Raw genomic sequence first — 21,671 nt, 5'->3', positions numbered from 1 at the left:
TTTCGGGTCCCTTCCAGCCCAGCTGAGGCCCCAGGGTAACAAAGGAGGAAGTAGAGGCCATCGGGCAGGCCCTCAGTTGGACCCGAAGCAGCCCCTGCAGGCCTGTTTCCAGGCCCTCTTCACCCTGGGGGGGGGGGGGTCCTGGGGCCATTTCCTGGACAGCCAGACCTTAGGATCATCCGCCCTAACTAAGTGTAAACTGCCCTCCTGCCCAGGCCCAGTGTAGTCAGTCGGAGCCTTCCTTGTAGCCGGGGAGATACTGAAGGAGGCGAGTCAGGAGCCTGAGGTCCGGCAGAGGCTGGCGAGGTTCTGGGAGCGATCAGCGGCCCCGCGGGAGTGGGACTCCATGCTTCCGTGTGGCAGACATGCCAGCTGCGGGGCCGGGGCGAGAGGGGCCGCCGGAGGATGGAGGGGAGCCCGCGGGGCTAGCCGTGGTCCACCGCCGGAGACGGGGCGTCTTTAGACCAGGCTGCTGGGTGGGTCCCACTCTGTGACCATGTCGGGCTATGTCGGCTCGGAGAAATGCCGGGAGCCGGAGGCTGCAGGGGCCCTCGAGGATGGTCTGGCTCTGGCATCCGCCAGCTGCCCCGGCCGGCCCGGCTAGGAAGCCCATGGTTTGTGGCGCGCTGGAGCCTTCGGCTCTGTGGCCCGCTCTGACTGCCTGGCGGTGCTTTGGGCCCATTCGGCCGATGAGGGGCCCTGGGCACGTGTGCCTGAGAACGGCCCGAATTTCAGAATGCCAGTCCCTCAGCCAGCTTCCCCAGAGCTGATGGATTCCCCTGACTTTGTAAATGTACTGCAGGCGGGCTCCGGGCCCTTCGACCTTCACCTGCTCCTCCTGCTCCTATTGCCAGCCCAAAGCCAGTCCTACCAGTGCCCCCTAGTGGCTGAAAGTTCCTAGTTCCTCCCAGCCTTGTAAGCAAAGCTCAGGGGTCTCTTCTGTTGCTCACCAATCCCACAAGGGGGCATCTGTGCCCAGGAGAAAATGGTGGATTGGTGCAGGGAAGGGCCGCCTGGGGGCGTCACAGTGAGTTTGTAACAGTCATTGTAAAGCTTGGGTCATTTTCAGTTTGCTTCGATGACTTCTGCTCCATTACTCTCCAGTCACATGTCCTCCCGTGAGGACATCTAGTGGTCTGGAAGAAGCACAATCACTTTTGACACATTGTGTTCCCAGGTTGGAGAACAGACCTGAGACCTCAAAGGGACTTTGGATGTGGCCGCGTCCAGGCCCTTCTGCCTCCCCGGGCCTGTATCCCCCTCACTGGGACGTGTGAGCCCCCCATCACTTGCATTTTATTTTCTTTCTATTTTTTTTCTTTTTGATCTGATTTTTCTTGTGCAGCAAGATAATTGCATAAATATGTATACCTATATTGGATTTTAAAAATATATATTTTAACATGTTTAATATACATTAAATTACTTGCCATCTAAGGGAGGGAGGCAAGGAAATTTGTAACACAAGGTTTTGTAAGCATCCATGTTGAAAATTATCCTTGCACATATTTTGAAAATAAAAAGCGTTAATAAAAAAAGGAAAACCCCAGGGACATTTGTACATGGGATCACATAGAGTCACACGTGACTGAACAGCAAGAACAGAAAAAAAAAAGTCTGCATCTCTTTAAATTTCACTTGTACTTTACTCTTGAAGGAGTTAAATAATGCCTTCTAAGAGAGGGATGAACTATCCTTCTAATAAACTCCATAGATTTTCCATTTCTTCCTTAGTTGCTTCTGAATTTCTCCATCATTTTTTGGTCAAACCATCCTTGATACTTTTGAATGTTTTGGTTCAGATGTGAAAATGCAGTGTTGTACACAGTTTCTGAAAACTGGCCACTCCTTTTCTGCTGCATTGTTGCCAACTCTGTTGGCTCAGCTTTGTCTCCAAGTTAGCAATATACTGTTCAATGGAGAAGTGCTCTAATATGTTGACATTAAGTCTTTGCTTGTTGTCTTGCCTTCAGGTTATAGTTTTGCTGATTGTAAATGTTCAGTTTGGAAATCCTAAGTCTGTGATCAGTCCAGCAATCTGAGACACACATGGCTTTCTGTCAGTCTCACATCCTGTCCATCTCTTCTTACAATCTCAGAGTCTATTAAATGTGAATGTTTGTCGAAAGGGGCATCCATGATGATTTGTTGTCTTAAGATAAAAGGAAGAGAGTGTTGGTGAGGAGCAGGTCATAAGATGCACAGGTAGGTATTCAGTAATAAGTGACCATTGCAGTTGCAGTTTGTATCTCCCTTAATCCCAAAGGATTCCTGCAATGTCTAATAGTCTGTGCCTATTCTCCTGTTAAACTCAATTACTGAAGTAGAAACTTTCAGCTTGTTGATGATGGATGATGAAGATCCCCAAGTCTTATAACACTTTTGATACATACTTAGTGATGATCATGGCATGGTAATTCTCTGCAAGTTGCGATCACATCATGAACCAGTCATTCTCTCCTTTTGGGAAACATCGAAGCTTGTTATAGATTGGTTTTGATTGCAAAACATATGCCATATGTCATAGTACACACACACACACACATACACGCACACACACGCATATACACACCATCACTGAAATGAATAAGAAAACTCAGCCTTTCGAATGGGATAACTTCAACACATTGTGACTGCAAGAGAGGGAATCTAGAACTGAATTAGGCTGAATGCAACAATGGACTAAATCATTTGAAAAATTACTCCTCAGTGGCTCCAAACCTGTCCAGTCAACTACACAATACCCACCTGTAAAAAAGAGTCTGCCAGCTCCCCAGTGTCTGTGTTCCCTTTAAGATGTGAGCCAAAATCCTCCTGGGAGATATTCCTGAATAGAGTGATTTGATTACAACCTATGACTTGAAGCCCTGATAGCATAAAGTACTCCATATTACTGCCAAGGAATAATCCAACCACAGGGAAGATCCCAAAAACTTTGCCTTGTATTCATATACACAGAAGTTGCTTTGGTCAGGAAAGGAGACACTAAGGACTAGTGTCTAAAAGCTGCCTGGAAGAAGCAGGAGGAAATTTTAAAATACATTGAACGTAAAAAAGAGCATATTAAGGAGGCAGAGATCTAAGAATCATAGAGATAATGATAATCTAATCCATTGGAGCCAATGAGATCTTTGCACAACTCTACCATGTAAAATCAAGAGCCTGCACCAAGCTGCCTAATGGATGCAGAAGGCAGAGTTGTGTAATGGGCTGAGGCTTGAGTTGATGCACTGAGGTCCCAAGCACATGACCATAGTAATTGGACCATACTCTCCTTGGCTCTGAGAGCTTGAGCTCCAGCCTCCAGTCCTCTGTCTTCTCTGAGTCTGTTCCAGTCTCCCTCTAGGTCTGACTCTAGCCTCTTAAATACTCTATTACAATTAAATCCATTTATCATCCTGAGTATAAGTCAATCATTACATCACTAGGGAACCATTTTTTTGTTGTAAGATTAATTCAATCATACTGAACTAGAGAACTATTAATCACCATGCTAAACTAGATAACCATTGTATTATTGATTCCATTGAGTTAACACCTTGTAAGAATCCTTATTTCAGAGTTCTGGCCCATTACAGTGTACAATGATCTCCTGGTTCTGCCCATTTCATTTAGCATCAGTTCATGTAAGTCACTCCAGGCCTCTCTGAAATCATCCTGCTGATCATTTCTTACAGAAAAATAATATTCCATAAGATTCATATATCATAATTTATTCAGCCATTCTGCAACTGATGGGTATCTACTCAGTTTCCAGTTTCTTGCCACTATGATAAGGGCTGCCACAAACATTTTTGGACATATGAGTCACTTTCCTTCCTTTAAGATCTCTTTGGGATATAGGGATAATAGAAACTGATAACTTTTTGAGCATAGTTCCAAATTGCTCTCCAAAATGGCTGTATCAGTTCACAACTCCACCACTTCTCTGATCAATAGTGATTTAGAGCTTTTTCTCATATGATTAGAAATCGTTTTAATTTCCTCATCTGAAAATTGGTCCTATCTTTTGACCATTTATTAATTGGAGAATGGCTTGAATTCTTATAAATTTGAGTCAATTCCCTATCTATTTTAGAAATAAGGCCTTTTCAGAACCCTTAAATCTAAAAATGATTTCCCAATTTATTGCTTCTCTTCTGATCTCTTCTGCATTAGTTTTTTGTTTTTTTTTTTAACAAAAACTTTTTAACTTAATATAATCAAAATTATCTATATGGTGTTCAATTGTGAGTTCCCATTCTTCTTTAGACACAAATTCCTTCCTTCTTCACAGATCTGAGAGGTAAACGATCCTACCTTTCTCTAATTTGTTTATAATATCACTCCTTATGTCTAAATCATGAACCCATTTAGATCTTATCTTGGTATGCTGTGTAAGGTGTGGGTTAAGCCCTAATTTCTTCCATACTAGATTCCAAATTTCCCAGCAGTTTTTGACAAAAAGTGAGTTCTTAACCCAAAAGCTGGGGTCTTTGCATTTGTCAGACACTAGATTGCAATAGTTATTATTTTATCCTGTGATCCTAACTTATTTCACTGATCAATTCCTCTAATTTCTTAGCCGGTACCAAATGCTTTGATTATGGTTGCTTCATAATATAATTTTAAATCTGGCACAGATAGGCCACCTTCATTAGCATTATTTTTCATTAATTCCCTTGAAATTCTTGACCTTTTGTTCTTCCAGATGAATTTTGTTATTTTTTTCTAGGTCAGTAAAATGATTTCTTGAGAGTTTGATTGGCATGGCACTAAATAAGTAGATTAATTTAGGTAGTATTGTCATTTTTATTCTATTCACTTGGCCTACCTATGAACATGTGATATGTTTCCAACTGATTAGATCTGACTTTATTTGTGTGGAATTGGGTTTGTAGCTATGTTCGTACAATTCCTGACTTTTCCTTTGGCAGATAGATTCCAAAATATATTATTTTATTATCAACAATTATTTTGAATGGAATTTCTTTTTGTATCTTTTGTTGGGGGACTTTGTTGGTAATATATAAAAATGATGAATGCTTTATGTGGATTTCTTTTGTATTCTGCAACTTTGCTAAAGTTGTGAATTGTTTCTAGTAATTTTTTACTTGATTCTCTAGATTCTCTAAATATACCGTCACATCATCTGCAAAGAGTGATAATTTGGTTTCCTTATGACCTACTCTAATTCCTTTCATCTCTTTTTCTTCTCTTATTGCCAAAACCAATATTTCTAATACAATATTGAATAATAATGGGTGATAGTGGGCAGCCTTGTTTCACTCTTGATCTTATTGGGAATTAGTTTAGTCTTATTATATATGATCTTGCTGATGGTTTTAAATAGATGCTACTGATCATTTTAAAGAAAAGTCTATTTATTCCCATACTGTCTAGTATTTTTAATAAGAATGGGTGTTGGATTTTATCAAATACTTTTTCTTCATTTATTGAAATAATCATATGTATTTGTTAGTTTGCTTATTGATATAGTTGATTATGCTAATAGTTTTCCTAATATTGAATCAGCCCTTCATTCCTGGTATAAATCCTATTTGGTCATCGTGATTTTCTGTAATCTTGTTGCTGTTATTTCATTTAAGATTTTTTCATTAATACTCATTAGGGAAATTAGTCTATAATTTTTGTTTTCTGTTTTCATTCTACTTGGTTTAGTTATTAGCACCATATCTGTGTCATATCTGTGCCATATCTGGCTTGGAATTTTCAAAATCGTGGGTAAGACAATTTGACCAAGCTTCCCAGCTCCAACAAACTGGAAGTTACCTACGTGATGGGAAAACCAATTAATGAATCTGTCTACAGACATAGTGTTCATTGTATCCAAACGCATGTACAACATTTCAATTGCCTGTGCAAGGACTTGGGGTAAAGAGCCAGGTTGAAGCTTGCACAGTTCAATGAGAAGAGTTGTGTACATAACATCAATGTGAGGGGATACAGGAAGCTGACATAGCTCTGCAAAGATCACCTCAACAATATGATAATTCAAGGCGATCTGGTTCTTTCCTGGATAGCTCTCACTAGCTGCGAGGGACAAGTACTCCTTTCTTTCCAGTAGGATTTAATGAGGAAGTGAAGATGCTCTTCTATGACAAATCTCTCCACCGAATGTCTGTCTGCCTGGTATAACAGGCGCCTCAGGGGTCTCCGTGCAATCAAACATCCTAAAGATGACCCTGGGCATTGGGTAGACCGAGTCTCCCGTGTGAAGCGGTGGCGTAAAAGGAGCAGGTTGTGCTGTAAGGCTTCACGGAGGATGCTGTCGAAGGCAAGGTAGGGTCTCGGGATGGGCCATTCCTGCCAGCCAGCTTTTTACATTTCTGAATCTGGGCCCAAAGGCAGTCTAAATACTCTTCCCATGGGTGCCGTTTGTCAGCGGTCCACACTTGTAACAATGGAACGTGTGAATTTTGAGACGTCTTTTAAGATAGCTTTCAACAGTGGGAAAAATGCGATCTATCTCTGTTTCTTCTTTTTCATATAGCTCCTTTCCAAGCCAGGGCCAATATGACAGAAATGCAAACACGTACCAATCCCGCGTGCCTGAGATACACCTTCTTCCCGAGTTACACGTACAAAATTTTCAAACAGAGCTGCCATTGGTGGAGCAGCCATTGCATGACAATTCACAAGATCACATTAAAAACGGACCAAAATCACAGCTTCCTCATAGTTGTTTGCGAGCAAAGATTCTTGAAGCTGCCGGAACACGGCTTCCATGGCTCCCACAGCTTCCCCGCCGAAGTTGCGATTTCAGGCATTAAGCAGTGCGAGGTTGTATACAGCGTCAATTTCAAAGGCAGCAGACGAGCAACGGTACAAAGGATTCTTAGAATCTCGCTCTCGGGGTCGGGAAGATCAGCTTCCAAAGCACCAGCTGAGCCCTCCAGTTGCTCTGCAAGGAGAAAGTACCCTTTTCTCCTACTCTGAATGTTAGAGATTCTACCCGATCTTGGATTTCTGGAGATAACAAGGTCCTCTTCCTTTTTGGGGGATTATTCGTTGTTCTCATCACTACGCGCTGCCACCGTGACAAGCTGTCTGCTGCCGGTGACCCGCATCCTCGGCTCCCGGCCCCAGTCTCTGTGGCTGCCGCCGATGCCGGAAAATCCGCACTATTCACTTCACAACGTCTGGAAAAATCGGAACACGAGGTTCTGCAAAGGTGACTGTAGAGAAATGCAGGATGACAGGCCACCACCACAGGGAAGGGAGATGGGGTGAATGTCTCCCCCAAACTGGGGCTTCTCCCGTCCTCTGTCTTCTGCGAGTCTAAACCAGTCTCTCCCAAAGTGTAGGAAGGAGGAGAAACAGCAGGAGCCTGATCAAAGATGGAACGCCTATCTCCCAGCCCTTGCTGGCTATTACATGCTCTATTCATTACATCATCGTAGGTAGGTAGAATAGGTGTCAATCTTGTAGAACTAAGCACATGTACTGAACTAGAGAACCCACATGCTAAACCAGACAGCCACTGTCTCATCAATTCCGCTGACCGAGTTAACACCTTGTTTAAATCAATCATCCTGCCCCTTACAGGTATATACATGGTAACTGGAACAGGGACCACTTAATGCTAAGGACCACGGACACAAGGAAAGGCTTCCCCTTTGGGGCAGCACATAGGCTAATAAACACTGATTAAGTGCCTACGATGTCCCAGAGACTGTGCTCAGTGCAAGGAAACAGAAAGAAGCAAGACAGTTCTGGTCCTCAAGGAGCTGCAGTCTAATAGTCTGAGACTCAGGGTTTGTCCTGTTCCGAGACCTCGAGGCAGTGAGGTCTTAATGTATTCCCAATCCTGGCTGTATTTAAAGAGCTGTAACCTTCCGGGGCCTCCCATTATCTCCAAAGAGCTGCAGGCAGAGGTGAGCAACAGGGAACCAGAGGCGAGCTCCCTCAGACCTGAGACGCTCCCAAACTCCAGGCAATCAAGTCAATGAACCTTTATTAATCACCTGTAATGTACCAGCGTAATGCTGAAGAAACTGAGCAAGACAAGGGATTAGAGACCAATAGTTTATTAAGTGGAGAGAAATACTGGGACCAATGGATCCATGGTTGATCCCAGGGCTAGACCAGACTATCATCTCAAAGAGTCCAGCCCCGAGTATTGGGACAGCAAGCTTTTTATAGGATAACAAGAACAATGACATGGTGGGGGAGGCACCTAGATGGGGATAACCTAATGGGGGGGGAGGTTACTGATGTTCTAATGACATCTAGAATGGATAAACCTTTATCTTGTCAACCATTAAGAAGGAATGTCTATAAAACCTTTATCTCAAACATTAAGAGGGGAAGGTTATAACCTGAGGCAGAAAAACCACATCGGACAATTGGAGAAACTGGGTCAGGACATTAAAAGGGGACTTTGGCACAAGAGCAGGTGAAGGTGAAAGAGAATACGCGAGGTGGCTTCAAGCTCACCATTAAAGAAACCCAACAGCCGGGACCTTGGCAAGCGGAGGGAGGAGAAACGGAAGCCGCGTCGGCTTTTATTTCCTCGGTTCCCGGATCACTGCGGGCAGAGACGGCGGCCGCGACATTTAAGGAGGAAAGCCGGGGGGATCGGGGCAGCGTCCTAGAAAGCAGAGACGGGGTCTTTCCCACAAGCGTATGATCGAAGCGAAGGTTCCCCAGTAGTGAGAGCGAGCGCGGACGTTGGAGGACAATGGCGGAGAGCTGAGGGCTGGATGTGGGGCTGAAGAAAACCTTCAAAATCCCCGGGACTGAGCCACCCTTGCGGTTTGCGTCACTGCGCACGCGTGGCCTCGGCTCCCGCTGTCAGCCTCGCTCAGAAGGAGGGGCCCCCGGCTTCAGTCGTGACAGTGCGCAGGCGCAACTCCGGCTCCGGCTGTAGCAGCGGTAGCAGAGTGAGGGCAGGTCTCAGAGCTGACAGTGCGCACGCGCGTGGGCACTGCTGAGCCCTGGCCCTTGACCCTGTGTGTGGCCACGATTTCTCTCCCGCGCGTGTGCGCACAGTGCATGTGGATAAGCTCCTGAGTCTGTGCCAGTAACAAGCGTTTGTTAGGTGCCCGTGCGTGTGTGTTGCCCCCCCCCCCATGTCCCGCAGCCTCCCCTCCCCCCTCGGGTCTGGCCAGCGCCCCTTTCAGCAGCCCCTCCCCCATTGCGGCGGGACCCACGCTGCCTCCTCTCCCTGCCCTCTCTCCCCTCCCCCACGGGGCGTCCTGTTGTTGCTGCGGCTTTCCTCTCCTGCCCGGGGTCCCCGCCCCCAATCCTTCCCTGGTCACTTCTGCCCCCTCTGTACAGCCCGGAAGCCCTCTCCTGGCCGCGCCCAGCCCGTCTCTCCTCCCTCCAAGAAGCCTCTTCTAGGGTCATTGCTGGGCTTGGTGAAAAGGGGGAGACCGCGCGCCTCGGGGTCCCGGCAGAAGGAAGGGCCGGAGGCCAGGGTGACGTCAGCCCCTTAGGGGAAGGAGCTGAGCCCCGCTGTGGGACTCCCGGCTGTCCTGCGGCTGCCCCCTCCCCCCAGGCCGCTCCCTGCCCCGCCGGGGGAGGTTTGGGCTGCAAGGAGCCCGGGGCCCTGGGGATGCGGCTCCTCCTGGGCTCCGAGGCCCCGGTGGGAGGTCAGGTGGTTGGCAGTTGCTGCAGCCCTGGCCGTGCTTTGAGACCCCCCTCCCCAAGGGACACTGGGGGGATGACTTGTGGCCGGGCTCAGGCAGGGGTTTGACTTGCCGGCCCCCTGGGAGCTGGTTGTTAGTGATCATTGGGAAAGAGAAGGATCTGTTCCCTCAGAACACTTGGGGTCTTCCAACTTGACTTAGCCCAGGTGGATGTTCCAAGCGCGAGAGCCAGCCCGAAGCTGGAGGCCACCAGACATTTCTCCTACTTGTGTCTGTGGCCATTGGTAGGGGGCCTCAGGGAGCGGGGGACTCTGGGGAAGCCAGAGGGAAGCTGCTGACAAGGTCTGCTTTGGCTCCCCACCTCCCTCTGGTGTTGTCACCTTTCCTGAGAAGGCAAGGAGGGCGGGACCACCTGTGTTCTATTTGCACATCAACAGCAGGGGCTTATACTTCCCCTAGGGGCTAACTCAGGGGGCTGTGGGATGCTCCATAGTTAGCATTTGCCCAGTGTGCTGGGGTGATATAATCATGCTGAGGTATTTAAGGGCTGGGAAGACTGGAAAGAGTCACTTCATCTTGGACCATCCTGGTGGCTTTCCTGCCTCCTTCTCTCCTCCACTAATACCAAGGCTGGGCCCGAGATCCTCCAGAGAGCTAGTCCGGACACCACCTTTTGGAACCCGACGTGGGCCTCTACATAGTATATTTTGTCTCCCCAATTTGGGGCTCAAGGAAGCACACTGTGTTTGGCGCCCAAGTGAGGCCTTAGACGTGGGGTTCTGGACATTAAGCCCTATTCTCAGCAGCTCAACTGACAGGAGTGTCAAGTTCAGTGGAGAAGTCCCCAAGACCTGTGAAGACTCTGATCATCCCCAGGCAGCAGATGGAGCCCATGGAGGGTGTGACGTCTGGCTTTCCCATGGCCCCCATTCAGGAACCAGTGACCTTCCAGGATGTGGCCGTGGACTTCAGCTGGGAGGAGTGGAGGATCCTGGAGCCTACCCAGAGGGCCCTGCACAGGAACGTGATGCTGGAGAACTACCAGAACCTGGTCTCTGTGGGGATTCCTGTTTCCAGACTGGATCTGATCTCTGTGTTGGAGAAGCAAGAAGGAGCCTCGAGTCCCAAGAGCAGAAACACCAGTGGGTCTCATCAAGATGTACTTACTGATCATCAGAGAACTCACCCTGGAGAGAAACCCTTTGTGTGTAAGGAATGTGGGAAAGGTTTTAGGCACAGGAACTATCTTACTATTCATCAGAGAATTCATACGGGAGAAAAACCCTTTGAATGTGAGGAATGTGGAAAAACCTTCAGCCAGAAACAATACCTTACTGATCATCAGAGAACTCACACTGGAGAGAGACCATATGGTTGTAAGAAATGTGGAAAAGCCTTCACCCAGAGAGGATACCTTACTGTACATCAGAGAACTCACACTGGAGAGAAACCATTTGTATGTAAGCAATGTGGAAAAACCTTCAGCCATCCAGAATGCCTTCCTGTACATCAGAGAACTCACACTGGAGAGAAACCATTTGTATGTAAGGAATGTGGAAAAGCCTTCAGCCAGGGACAAAACCTAATTCGTCATCAAAGAATTCACACTAGAGAGAAACCATTTGTTTGTAAGGAATGTGGAAAAGAGTTTAGTCAGAGGAACAATCTCACTGTTCATCAGAGAGTTCATACTGAAGACAAACCCTTTGTATGTGAGCAATGTGGGAAAAGTTATACGCAGAGGAACAATCTCACTATTCATCAGAGAGTTCATACTGGAGAGAAACCCTTTGTATGTAATGAGTGTGGGAAAGGCTTTAGTAGGAACTCTAGCCTTATTACTCATCAGAAAATTCATACTGGAGAGAAACAGAATTTGTTGAAATAGAGAGATTTCAGAGAGGAACTACCCTTCACTGTCACCAGAGAATTTATATGATTCTGGCAACTCAGTAGGAGAAAATTCTATTCTTCCTAAAATAATTCATTGTGGCTCTTTTTGCTTAACATGCACTTCTCAACTTGGGCCTTTTTCATACCTCCAAATCCAACACATGAAAAAACTGACATTGTCTGAGTTGTTTCACATTGGGTTAAACATACTTGTAAAGAAGAGTGGATGGAGTACCAATTTGATTTTGTTTTTATAACTTCATTAGTCTGATTTCTAACATATTGTATTTCACAAATGTAATTGATGTATTGAATGTATTGATGTATCGAATGTATTAATGTATTTAATAAATGATATTCTATTCTTTTTTACATGTTATTAGTATATGACTTTTGAGCAATAATTTATCCTTTTGGTGCCTGCTTTAGCTGTATGCCAGAAATTTTGGAATATTGACTCACTTTTACTATTGTCTTTGAAGCTGTTCCTGTTTCTACAGTCTGTCCCTTGACTGACATATTTAACATTTCACTATTTCAGTTTCCATTTAAAACTAATTTTTGCAGTGCTGTCTGAATTGATTACTATTTAACTTATATTGTCATCTGTGAAGGAAGGATTTAGCATTTATCATATATATATAATTTCCTTTAAAAAAAAAAAAGTAAATTCCTTGGACAGCAAGGAGATCAGTCAATTCAGATTTAACCAAATGGAAAAAGATTAAATGCTCTTGGATACGGCAAACAAATATAATAAAGATGACAATACTACCTAAAGTAATCTATTTATTTAGCCCTATACCAATCAGACTCCCAAAAACCTATTTTAATCACCTAGAAAAAATAACAACAAAGTTCATATGGAAAAACAAAAGGGCAAGAATTTCAAGGGAATTAATGAAAAAAAAATGAAATGAAATGCAGGTGTCCTAGCTGTACCAGATCTAAAATTATATTATAAAGCAGTGGTTACCAAAACCATTTGGTATTGCTTAAGACTTAGACTAGTTGATCAGTGGAATAGGTTAGGTTCAAAGGCCATCACCTTTCATTACAAAAGTTAGTCGCTGGCCACAAGGACCATACATACTTCTGGGAGAAGATAGCCTTCACCCTTGAATATTCCTTGATATCCTTGGGGGTTTCAGTTTTCTAATTTGTTTCATTTCTTCTATTTAATTCTCATCATTGTGGAAAACAAATGTTCATTGATTTTTCACAATCCCCCCCCCCTTTTTTTTTTCTTTTCAATAATTTGGTTTCCACATCTTTTTCAAACCTCTCAGATTTGGCTAATTTTTACATCCCACCTCATAAAAGTCTTTTAATCTCTGCACAGATTTCTTTACACAGGATGGATAATCCATGATTTCTCTGCTATTTCTTCTAATGGAGCTATACAAGGAGTGAAATTACTTCCAATTATAACATGTGTTCCTCCTCTTCTTGCCGACAACCGATCCAAAGTCAGGCTGTTTTCCCAAGCCATTTTGCTTAGTGGCATCTGACTATTCTGTTATTCACTTCACTGCCTCTCTGCTGTAGATTCACCCAATAATATTTACTCACCAAAGTAGGAATGACCTAAATCCAGAGCTAGGTTTCTAGCCTTGAAGTCCCCAGTTACTGTACTGCACTTAGTTCTTCCTGATTCATCTACCTCAGCTACATGCTCCTTACCTCCCTTATCTTCTGTTTCCTCTGATTCTTGCTCTCCTTGATTATTATTTAACTTGTATTATCATCTGTGAAGTAAGGGATTAGCATTTCTTCTGACATATATATGTGTGTGTGTGTATCTCTCTCTCTCTCTCTCTCTCTCTCTCTCTCTCTCTCTCTCTCTCTCTCTCTTTCTATATATATATATATATATATATATGTAAATTTCCTTAAAAAAAAAAAAAAGGAAATTCCTTGGACAGCATGGAGATCAAATTAGTCAATTCTTGAATAAATACATCAAATAACCTGTTGGAAGGACAAAAACTGAAATTGAATCTCATATATTTTACCTAATGAAAATTTATTTCCCCAATAAACCTTCTGTTCTTCAGGCTACTGGACACATTTCAACATATCCATGTTGTAGGTATTGACCCACCCTTAAAACCATGTACCAAGATAAAGTCAAAATGAGTTTGTGATCTAGGCATAAAGAATAATATTCTAAATAAATTAGAAGAACATAGGATAGTTTACCTCTCAGACTTGTGGAGGAGGAAGGAATTGGTAACCAAAGAACTACAGATCATTCTTGATCACAAAATAGATAATTCTGATTATATTAAGCTTTTGTAGAAACAAAACTAATGCAGTCAAGATTTTACAAAGGAAGCAATAAATTGGGAGAACATTTTTACATTCCAAGTTCTGATAAGACCTCATTTGCAAAATATATATAGAATTAACTCAAATTTATAAGAAATCAAGCCATTCTGCAACTGATAAATGGTCAAGGATATGAACAGACAATTTTCAGATTAAGAAATTGAAACTATTTCTTGTATTATGAAAAGGTGCTCCAAATCACTATTGATCAGAGAAATACCAACTAAGACAATTCTGAGAGACCACTAGACATTTGTCAGATTGGCTAAGATGACAGGAAAAGAAAATGACAAATGTTGGAGGGGATGTGGGAAAACTGGGACTCTGATACATTGTTGGTAGAACTGTGAACAGATCCAACCATTCTGGAGAGCAATTTGGAACTGTGCTCAAAAAGTTATCAAATTGTGCATACCTTTTGACCCAGCAGTATTAGTACTGAGTTTATATCCCAAAGAGATCTTGAAGGAAAGGGACTACATTTGCAAAAAAATATTTGTGGAGCTCTTTTCATAGTGGCAAGAAACTGGAAACCGAATGGATGCCCATCTATTGGAGAATGGATGAACAAATTTTGGTATCTGAATGTTATGGAATATTATTGTTCTGTAATATTGGTTAAGGCCTGGAGAGAGTTACATGAACTGATGCTGAGTGAAATGAACAGAACCAGGAGATCATTATACACTTCAACAACAATACTATATGAGGATGCTTTCTGATGGAAATAGATATCTTCAACAAAGAGAAGATCTAATTCAGTTCCAATTGATCAATGATGAAAAGAATCAGCTACACCCAGAGAAGGAACACTGGGAAATGAGTGTAAACTGTTTGCATTTTTGTTTTTCTTCACAGGTTATTTCAACTTCTGAATCCAATTCTGTCTGTGCAACAAGAGAACTGTTTGGTTCTGCACACATATATTGTATCTAGGATATACTGTAACATATTTTACATGTATAAGACTGCTTGCCATCTAAGGGAAGGGGTGGAGGGAGGGGAGGGAAAAGCCAGAACAGAAATGAGTGCAAGGGATAATGTTGTAAAAAATTACCCATGAATATGTATCATCAACAAAAAGCTATTTTAAAAAAGAGAGAAGGATCTGTTCCCTCAAAACACTTGGGGTCTTCAAAGTTGATTTGCCCCAGGTGGATGGTTCCAAGTGCTGGCGTCTGCCCTAAGCTAGATGCCAACAGACATTTCATCTACTTATATTTGTGTTGATTTGTAGAGGGCCTCAGATAGTGGGGGAACTCTGGGTAAGGTATGAGACCCTTCAACCCAAAGAAACCTGTTGACTATGTCTGATTTGGCTCCTCGCCTCTCTTTAGTGTTGTCACCTTTCCAGAGAAGTCAAGGAGGGTGTGACCACCTGTGTTCTATTTACATATCAACAACAGGATGCTTATACTTACCATAGGTGTTAACACAGTGTGCTGTGGGATGTACTGCTACCATAGTTAACACTTGCCCAGTGTAGTAATCATACTGAGGTATTTAAAGGCTGAGAAGACTAGAAAGAGACACTTCATCTTTGACCATCCTGGTGGCTCTCCTGCCTCCTACACTCCTTCACTAAGACCAAGGCTGGTCCAAAGATCTTTCAGAGAGCTAATCCCGATATTACATTTTGGCACCCAACATAGGCCTCTACATAGTATATTTTGTCTCCCCAATTTGGGGCACAAGGAAGCACACTGTGTTTGCTGCCCAAGTGAGGCCCTAGAAGTGAGGCTCTGAACATTAAGACCTATTCTCAGTAGCTCAACTGACAGAATTGTTGAGCTCAGTGGAGACGTCCCCGAGACCTGTGAAGACTCTGATCATCCCCAGGCAGCAGATGGAGCCCAAGGAGGGTGTGACTTCTGGCTTTCCCATGGCCCCCATTCAGGAACCAGTGACCTTCCAGGATGTGACCGTGGACTTCACCTGGGAGGAGTGGAGGATCCTGGAGCCTGCCCAGAGGGCCCTGCACAGGAGCGTGATGCTGGAGAACTACCAGAACCTGGTCTCTGTGGGGATTCCTGTTTCCAGACTGGATCTGATCTCTGTGTTGGAGAAGCAAGAAGCAGCCTCGAGTCTCAGGAGCAGAGACTCCAGTGGGTCTCTTCAAGATTTATTTACTGTACATCAGAGAACTCACCCTGGAGAGAAACCATTTGTGTGTAAGGAATGTGGGAAACGTTTTAGTAGGAGGAACAATCTCACTAGTCATCAGAGAATTCATACGGGAGAAAAACCCTTTGAATGTGAGGAATGTGGAAAAGCCTTCAGCCAGAAACGATACCTTACTGATCATCAGAGAACTCACCCTGGAGAGAAACCATTTGTGTGTAAGGAATGTGGGAAACGTTTTAGTCGGAGGAACAATCTCACTATTCATCAGAGAATTCATACGGGAGAAAAACCCTTTGAATGTGAGGAATGTGGAAAAGCCTTCAGCCAGAAACGATATCTTACTGATCATCAGAGAACTCACACTGGAGAGAAACCATTTGGTTGTAAGAAATGTGGAAAAGCCTTCAGCCAGAGAGGATTCCTTACTGTACATCAGAGAACTCACACTGGAGAGAAACCATTTGTATGTAAGCAATGTGGGAAAGGTTTTAGTCATAGGAACAGTCTCACTATTCATCAGAGAGTTCATACAGGAGACAAACCCTTTGTATGTAATGAATGTGGAAAAGCCTTCAGCCAGAGACAACACCTTATTCGTCATCAAAAAATTCATACTGGAGAGAAACCATTTGTATGTAAGCAATGTGGAAAAGCCTTCAGCCATCGAGACTGCCTTATTTTACATCAGAGGACTCACAATGGAGAGAAACCCTTTGTATGTAAGGAATGTGGAAAAGCCTTCAGCCAGAGACAACAACTCATTCGTCATCAAAGAATTCACACTGGAGAGAAACCATTTGTATGTAAGGAATGTGGGAAAGATTTTAGTCAGAGGAACAACCTCACTATTCATCAGAGAGTTCATACTGAAGACAAACCCTTTGTATGTAAGCAATGTGGGAAAAGTTATAGGCAGAGGAACAATCTCACTATTCATCAAAGAGTTCATACTGGAGAGAAACCCTTTGTATGTAATGAGTGTCAGAAAGCCTTCAGCCATCAAGAATTCCTTACTATACATCAGAGAACTCACACTGGAGAGAAACTCTTTGTATGTAATGAGTGTGGGAAAGGCTTTAGTAGGAGGTCTAGCCTTATTACTCATCAGAAAATTCATACTAAAGAGAAACAGAATTTGTTGAAATAGAAAGATTTCAGAGAGGAACCACCCCTTCACTGTCACCAGAAAATTCATATAATGCTGGCAACTCAGTAGGAGAAACATCTATTCTTCCTAAAATAATTCATTGCGGCTCTTTTTGGTTAACATGCCACCTGTACTTCTCAACCTGGGCCTATTTCATCCCCTCCCAATCCAACACATGAAAAAACTGACATTGTGTTGTTTCACATTGAGTTCAACATACTTGTAAAGAAGCGTGGATGGAGTGCCAATTTGATTTGGCTTTTATAACTTCTTTAATCTGATTTCTAATGTATTTTTGTATTTCACAAATGTAATTGATGAATCGAATGTATTGATGTATTTAATAAATGATATTCTATTCTTTTTTACATGTTATTAGTATATAGTTTTTGAGCAATAATTTATTCTTTTGGTGCCTGCTTTAGCTGTATGCCAGAAATTTTGGAATATTGACTCACTTTTACAATTGTCTTTGAAGCTGTTCCTGTTTCTACAATCCCTTGACTGACATATTTAACATTTCACTATTTCAGTTTCCATTTAAAAATAATTTTGGGCTGTAAACAGCTGCTTCCTAATGTGCTTCTCCCATGGGGTTTGGAGGCTTATTATTGCCACCCCAGGAAAAGGTCTTCTCTGGGTTGTTCTACTGTCTCCAAGTTCCCTACATTTTGGAGGTAGAGGGGACACACCAGGACCCTGTGGGTGTTTTGGATCCATTGGATCAAAGAGGAAAAGACCTTGAGTGAATTTTCAATGGGATTTCCTTGGAGACAGTTGACAAAAACAGAAAGAGCCCTTGGAAGTCTCCCAAAACACTGCTAGGCTAAGGAGCTCTCCAGAGTACTGAAATCTTCCCTAGTCACTGATCTCCCCTGCTATCAGGGGAAAGTGACTCTTCCCCTCCCAAGCCTCTCTACCTTGTGAATCTTTTGTTAAGGTGAGGGAAGGAAGCACAGCCTCTTCTTACGTGTTGATCAGTAAGGTGAAGAAAACTCCTTAACACTTTGAGATATCCCCAAATTGTACAGCTGCTGAGAAAGGTGGCAAACTCCTTGTTCCATAAGATCTCACAGCTAAATCAATATGGCTACTTACCAGGGGTATCATAGAAGCTTTTGATGTTGTTCAGGGTTTGACGTAATATACGAGGTTCAATTTATTTCTCAGACTCAATAAATCAGTATAATGTATCAAGGGACCTGCATCTCAAGAGACCAGAAAAGACCCTATTGGACAATCCCATATTCCTCAAAGGCTGACCTGGGTAATAATGACAATATTTGGCTTAGTGATCTACAAAGTACTTTCTTACCATCTCATTTGATCCTCACATAGTCACCCCATGGAGTATGAGCTATTTTTGGTTCCACTTAGCTCAAAAGAAATGCAAGATGCTCAAAGTTAGAGAATCCACCCCAAATATTCCTGTGGATTATTTGTGCCCAATCTGTAGTGCAGCATTCAGAATTCATAAAGGTCTGATCACTGTGTCATAGTAGGACACAGTGTAAGATTTCATTTATTTCCAATTTAAAGTGTGAGTTGGAAACAGACCAGTATTAGAAAGTGAAATACTGCTGTTTTACATCTGATACTATTAGGCCACCACCTTTTGTATTTTTTTATTAAAACCCTTTATATTCTTTTTTAAGACCAGGCTAACTCCTTGGAGGCCTCAGGATCAGCCAGAATCAGGATTACTAAAAGTCCTTGGTCTTTAGGGGGAGAAGCAGGCAAAGTACCAGGATTTTTGCCAAAAATCTCTCCTCAATTCTATAGTCCAGAATCTCCATCTCTCTCCTCCTCCTCCTGCCACCAAGTGAGTTCTGCCCTGTCTCATCCTACTCTCAAACCCTTGCCTTTGATTATCTGTATACACCAAACATTGAGTCAGCACCAAAAGTGAGAAGAGCCATTTTTCAAACATATGCTAATAGAGTCGTTGTCTTATACTGAATAGGTAATGAGCCTTAAGTGCTTAGTTGTCTGACTCAAGCACAGCTTTTCATAGTTCCAGCCCTTTGCAATTATTGACATTTTTTTCTTCCAAACAAATTCTATTATTATTCTGTGTAAAATTATTTTTTACCAGTTTGATTGATATAGCATTTGCCAAATGGATGAATTTAGATAGATATGCCATTTTTATTACATTAGCTCGGCCAATGCATGAGCAATTGACATTCTTCCAGTTTTTACATCTGACTTTGTTGGTGGGAGAAGAATTTCATAATTGTGTTCATGTATTTCCTGGATAGTCCTGCTACGTACATTTCTTAATATCTCATACATCTACAGTTGCTTTATTTTTTTTATAACTTTATAGAAAGAACATATACCTGGGTAATTTTTTACAACATTATCCCTTGCACTCATTACTGTTCCGACTTTTCCCTTCCCTCCCTCCACCCCCTCCCTTAGATGTCAATCAGTCTTATACATGTAAAATATGTTACAGTATATTCTAGATACAATATATGTGTGCAGAACCAAACAGTTCTCTTGTTGCACAGACAGAATTGGATTCAGAAGGTAAAAATAACCTGGGAAGAAAAACAAAAATGCAAATAGTTCACACTCATTTCCCAGTGTTCCTTCTCTGGGTGTAGCTGCTTCTGTCTATCATTGATCAATTGCAACTGAGTTAGATCTCTCTTTCGAAGATATCCACTTCCATCAGAATATATCCTCATACAGTATCGTTGTTGAAGTGTATAATGATCTCCTGGTTCTGCTCATTTCACTTAGCTTCAGTTCGTGTAAGTCTCTCCAAACCTTTCTATATTCATTCTGCTGTCTACAGTTACTTTAAATGAGATTTCTCTATCTCTTGTTGATGGACTTTACAGTAATATATAAAATGTTGATGATTTCTGTAAGTTTATTTTATATCCTGCACTTTTCTAAAGCTGTTAATTGTTTAAAGTAGGTTTTGGGATGATTTTCTAAGATTTCCTAAGTATGTCATCATATTATCTACAAAGAGCGATAATTTTATCTCCTCATTAGCTATTTTAATTCTGTTAAGGGGCAGGTCAATTCTCTGAGAGCTTCCACAGCTGTGGATCATAGCATCTGAAGGAGTTGCAAGGTAGCCTTTGCATACACAGTTGTTGCAGACTGGGAATGAGATAAATTGGAGGCAGAGGGAAGAGGAAAGAGGTCAGAAAACACAGGCCTCTTAGTCAGAGAGGTCAGAGGACAAAAACTGCCTTTCAGTCTCCTTGTATCATCCTCTAACATGAGGAGATCCATTCTGTGGGTCTGGGTTGGCTCTCCAGCAGCCGCTGTCAAGTGGTTCCTATGTATTCCAATATAATTCCTTTCATTCCATCAAGCTTCTATGATATCTCTGGTAAATAGCCATATTAATTTATCTTGGAGATCTTATGGAACAAGGAGCTTGCCACCTTTCTTGGCAGCTGTACAATTTGGGGATGTCTCAAAGTGTTGAGGAGTCTTTTCTTCACCTTACTGCTCAACATGTAAGAAGAGGCTGTGCTTCCTTCCCCCTTAACAAAAGATTCACAAGGTAAAGAGGCTTGGGAGGAGAAGAGTCACTTTCTCCTGATATCAATGGAGATCAGTGACTAGGGAAGATTTCAGTACTCTGGAGAGCTCCTTAGCCTAGCAGTGTTTGGGGAGACTTCCAAGGACTCTTTCTGTTTTTGTCAACTGTCTCCAAGGAAATCCCATTGAAAATTCACTCAAGGTCTTTTCCTCTTTGATCCAATGGATCCAAAACACCCACAGGGTCCTGGTGTGTCCCCTCTACCTCCAAAATGTAGGGAACTTGGAGACAGTAGAACAACCCAGAGAAGACCTTTTCCTGGGGTGGCAATAATGTCGGCAACAACAAGCCTCCAAACCCCATGGGAGAAGCACATTAGGAAGCAGGTGCTTACAGCCCAAAGTGCAGAAGACTTCTTAACTTCTTATCTGCCTTTAGAAAGGCAATCTGGGCCATATGAAGAGTATCCAGAGAGAACAAGCAGGTCAACATTTTTAGAGAGCCAGTGGGAGATAGCACGTGGATCTTACTTGAACTGAAGGCATCTCTAGAATCTGAGTGTGGATGCCCCATCCCAGTACCCAAACATGGGCTCCTGCTAGGCCAGTCTTAATATTGGCCCCAGTATCCTGCTACTCCTCTTTGCTCTGACCCCATCTGTCTTCTTCTGTCTGTCCCTTGAGAAGGAAAGACAGGGTCTCCTGGGGAAGGAGCGCTCAGGGCTAAAAGCCTCCCAGGCTGAGGAGCTCTGGGACCCCAAAACAGGAGGGAATCAGTAAAAGGCCAGTCCTGAACTTGGAAGCAAGGGACTTGAGTAAGGGATTGCCAGGAATGTATGAAAGCCTATGACTTTGATCATCTATGGACAACAGGGAAGAAACATGTGATATTTCTGGGAAGAAACAGAATATAATGGATAAAAACCAAGGGCTGGCATAAGATACAAAGAAAGAACAGTGTTTATGTAACTGTCAAGAGAAATCAGGGAGCACAAGAGAGGAAGATATGGTTCAGGAGAATAGATGGGGGAGATAGAGAGAGCTAGTATTCTGTCCCATGGAAAGACAGT

The 21,671-nt window shown here is 43.0% G+C and overlaps 1 protein-coding gene and 1 pseudogene across 1 annotated transcript; one reads left to right on the top strand and one right to left on the bottom strand.

Annotated features, from left to right (window-relative positions):
* Positions 1 to 5,681: 5,681 nt before the first annotated feature.
* LOC127548889 (nuclear cap-binding protein subunit 1-like) overlaps positions 5,682 to 21,671 on the bottom strand; it is a 41,753-nt pseudogene continuing 25,763 nt past the window's right edge.
* LOC127563371 (gastrula zinc finger protein XlCGF7.1-like) lies at positions 10,270 to 11,701 on the top strand. The gene has a single exon (XM_052000081.1). It carries the CDS (start codon positions 10,477 to 10,479, stop codon positions 11,479 to 11,481), a length of 1,005 nt encoding a protein of 334 aa, XP_051856041.1. The 5' UTR covers positions 10,270 to 10,476; the 3' UTR covers positions 11,482 to 11,701.

This window comes from Antechinus flavipes, chromosome 1 (genome assembly GCF_016432865.1).
Source record: "Antechinus flavipes isolate AdamAnt ecotype Samford, QLD, Australia chromosome 1, AdamAnt_v2, whole genome shotgun sequence".
Classification (NCBI taxonomy): Eukaryota; Metazoa; Chordata; class Mammalia; order Dasyuromorphia; family Dasyuridae; genus Antechinus; species Antechinus flavipes.
The sequence above is the reverse complement of the archived record's forward strand: the minus strand, read 5'-3'. Positions and strand labels throughout refer to the sequence as shown.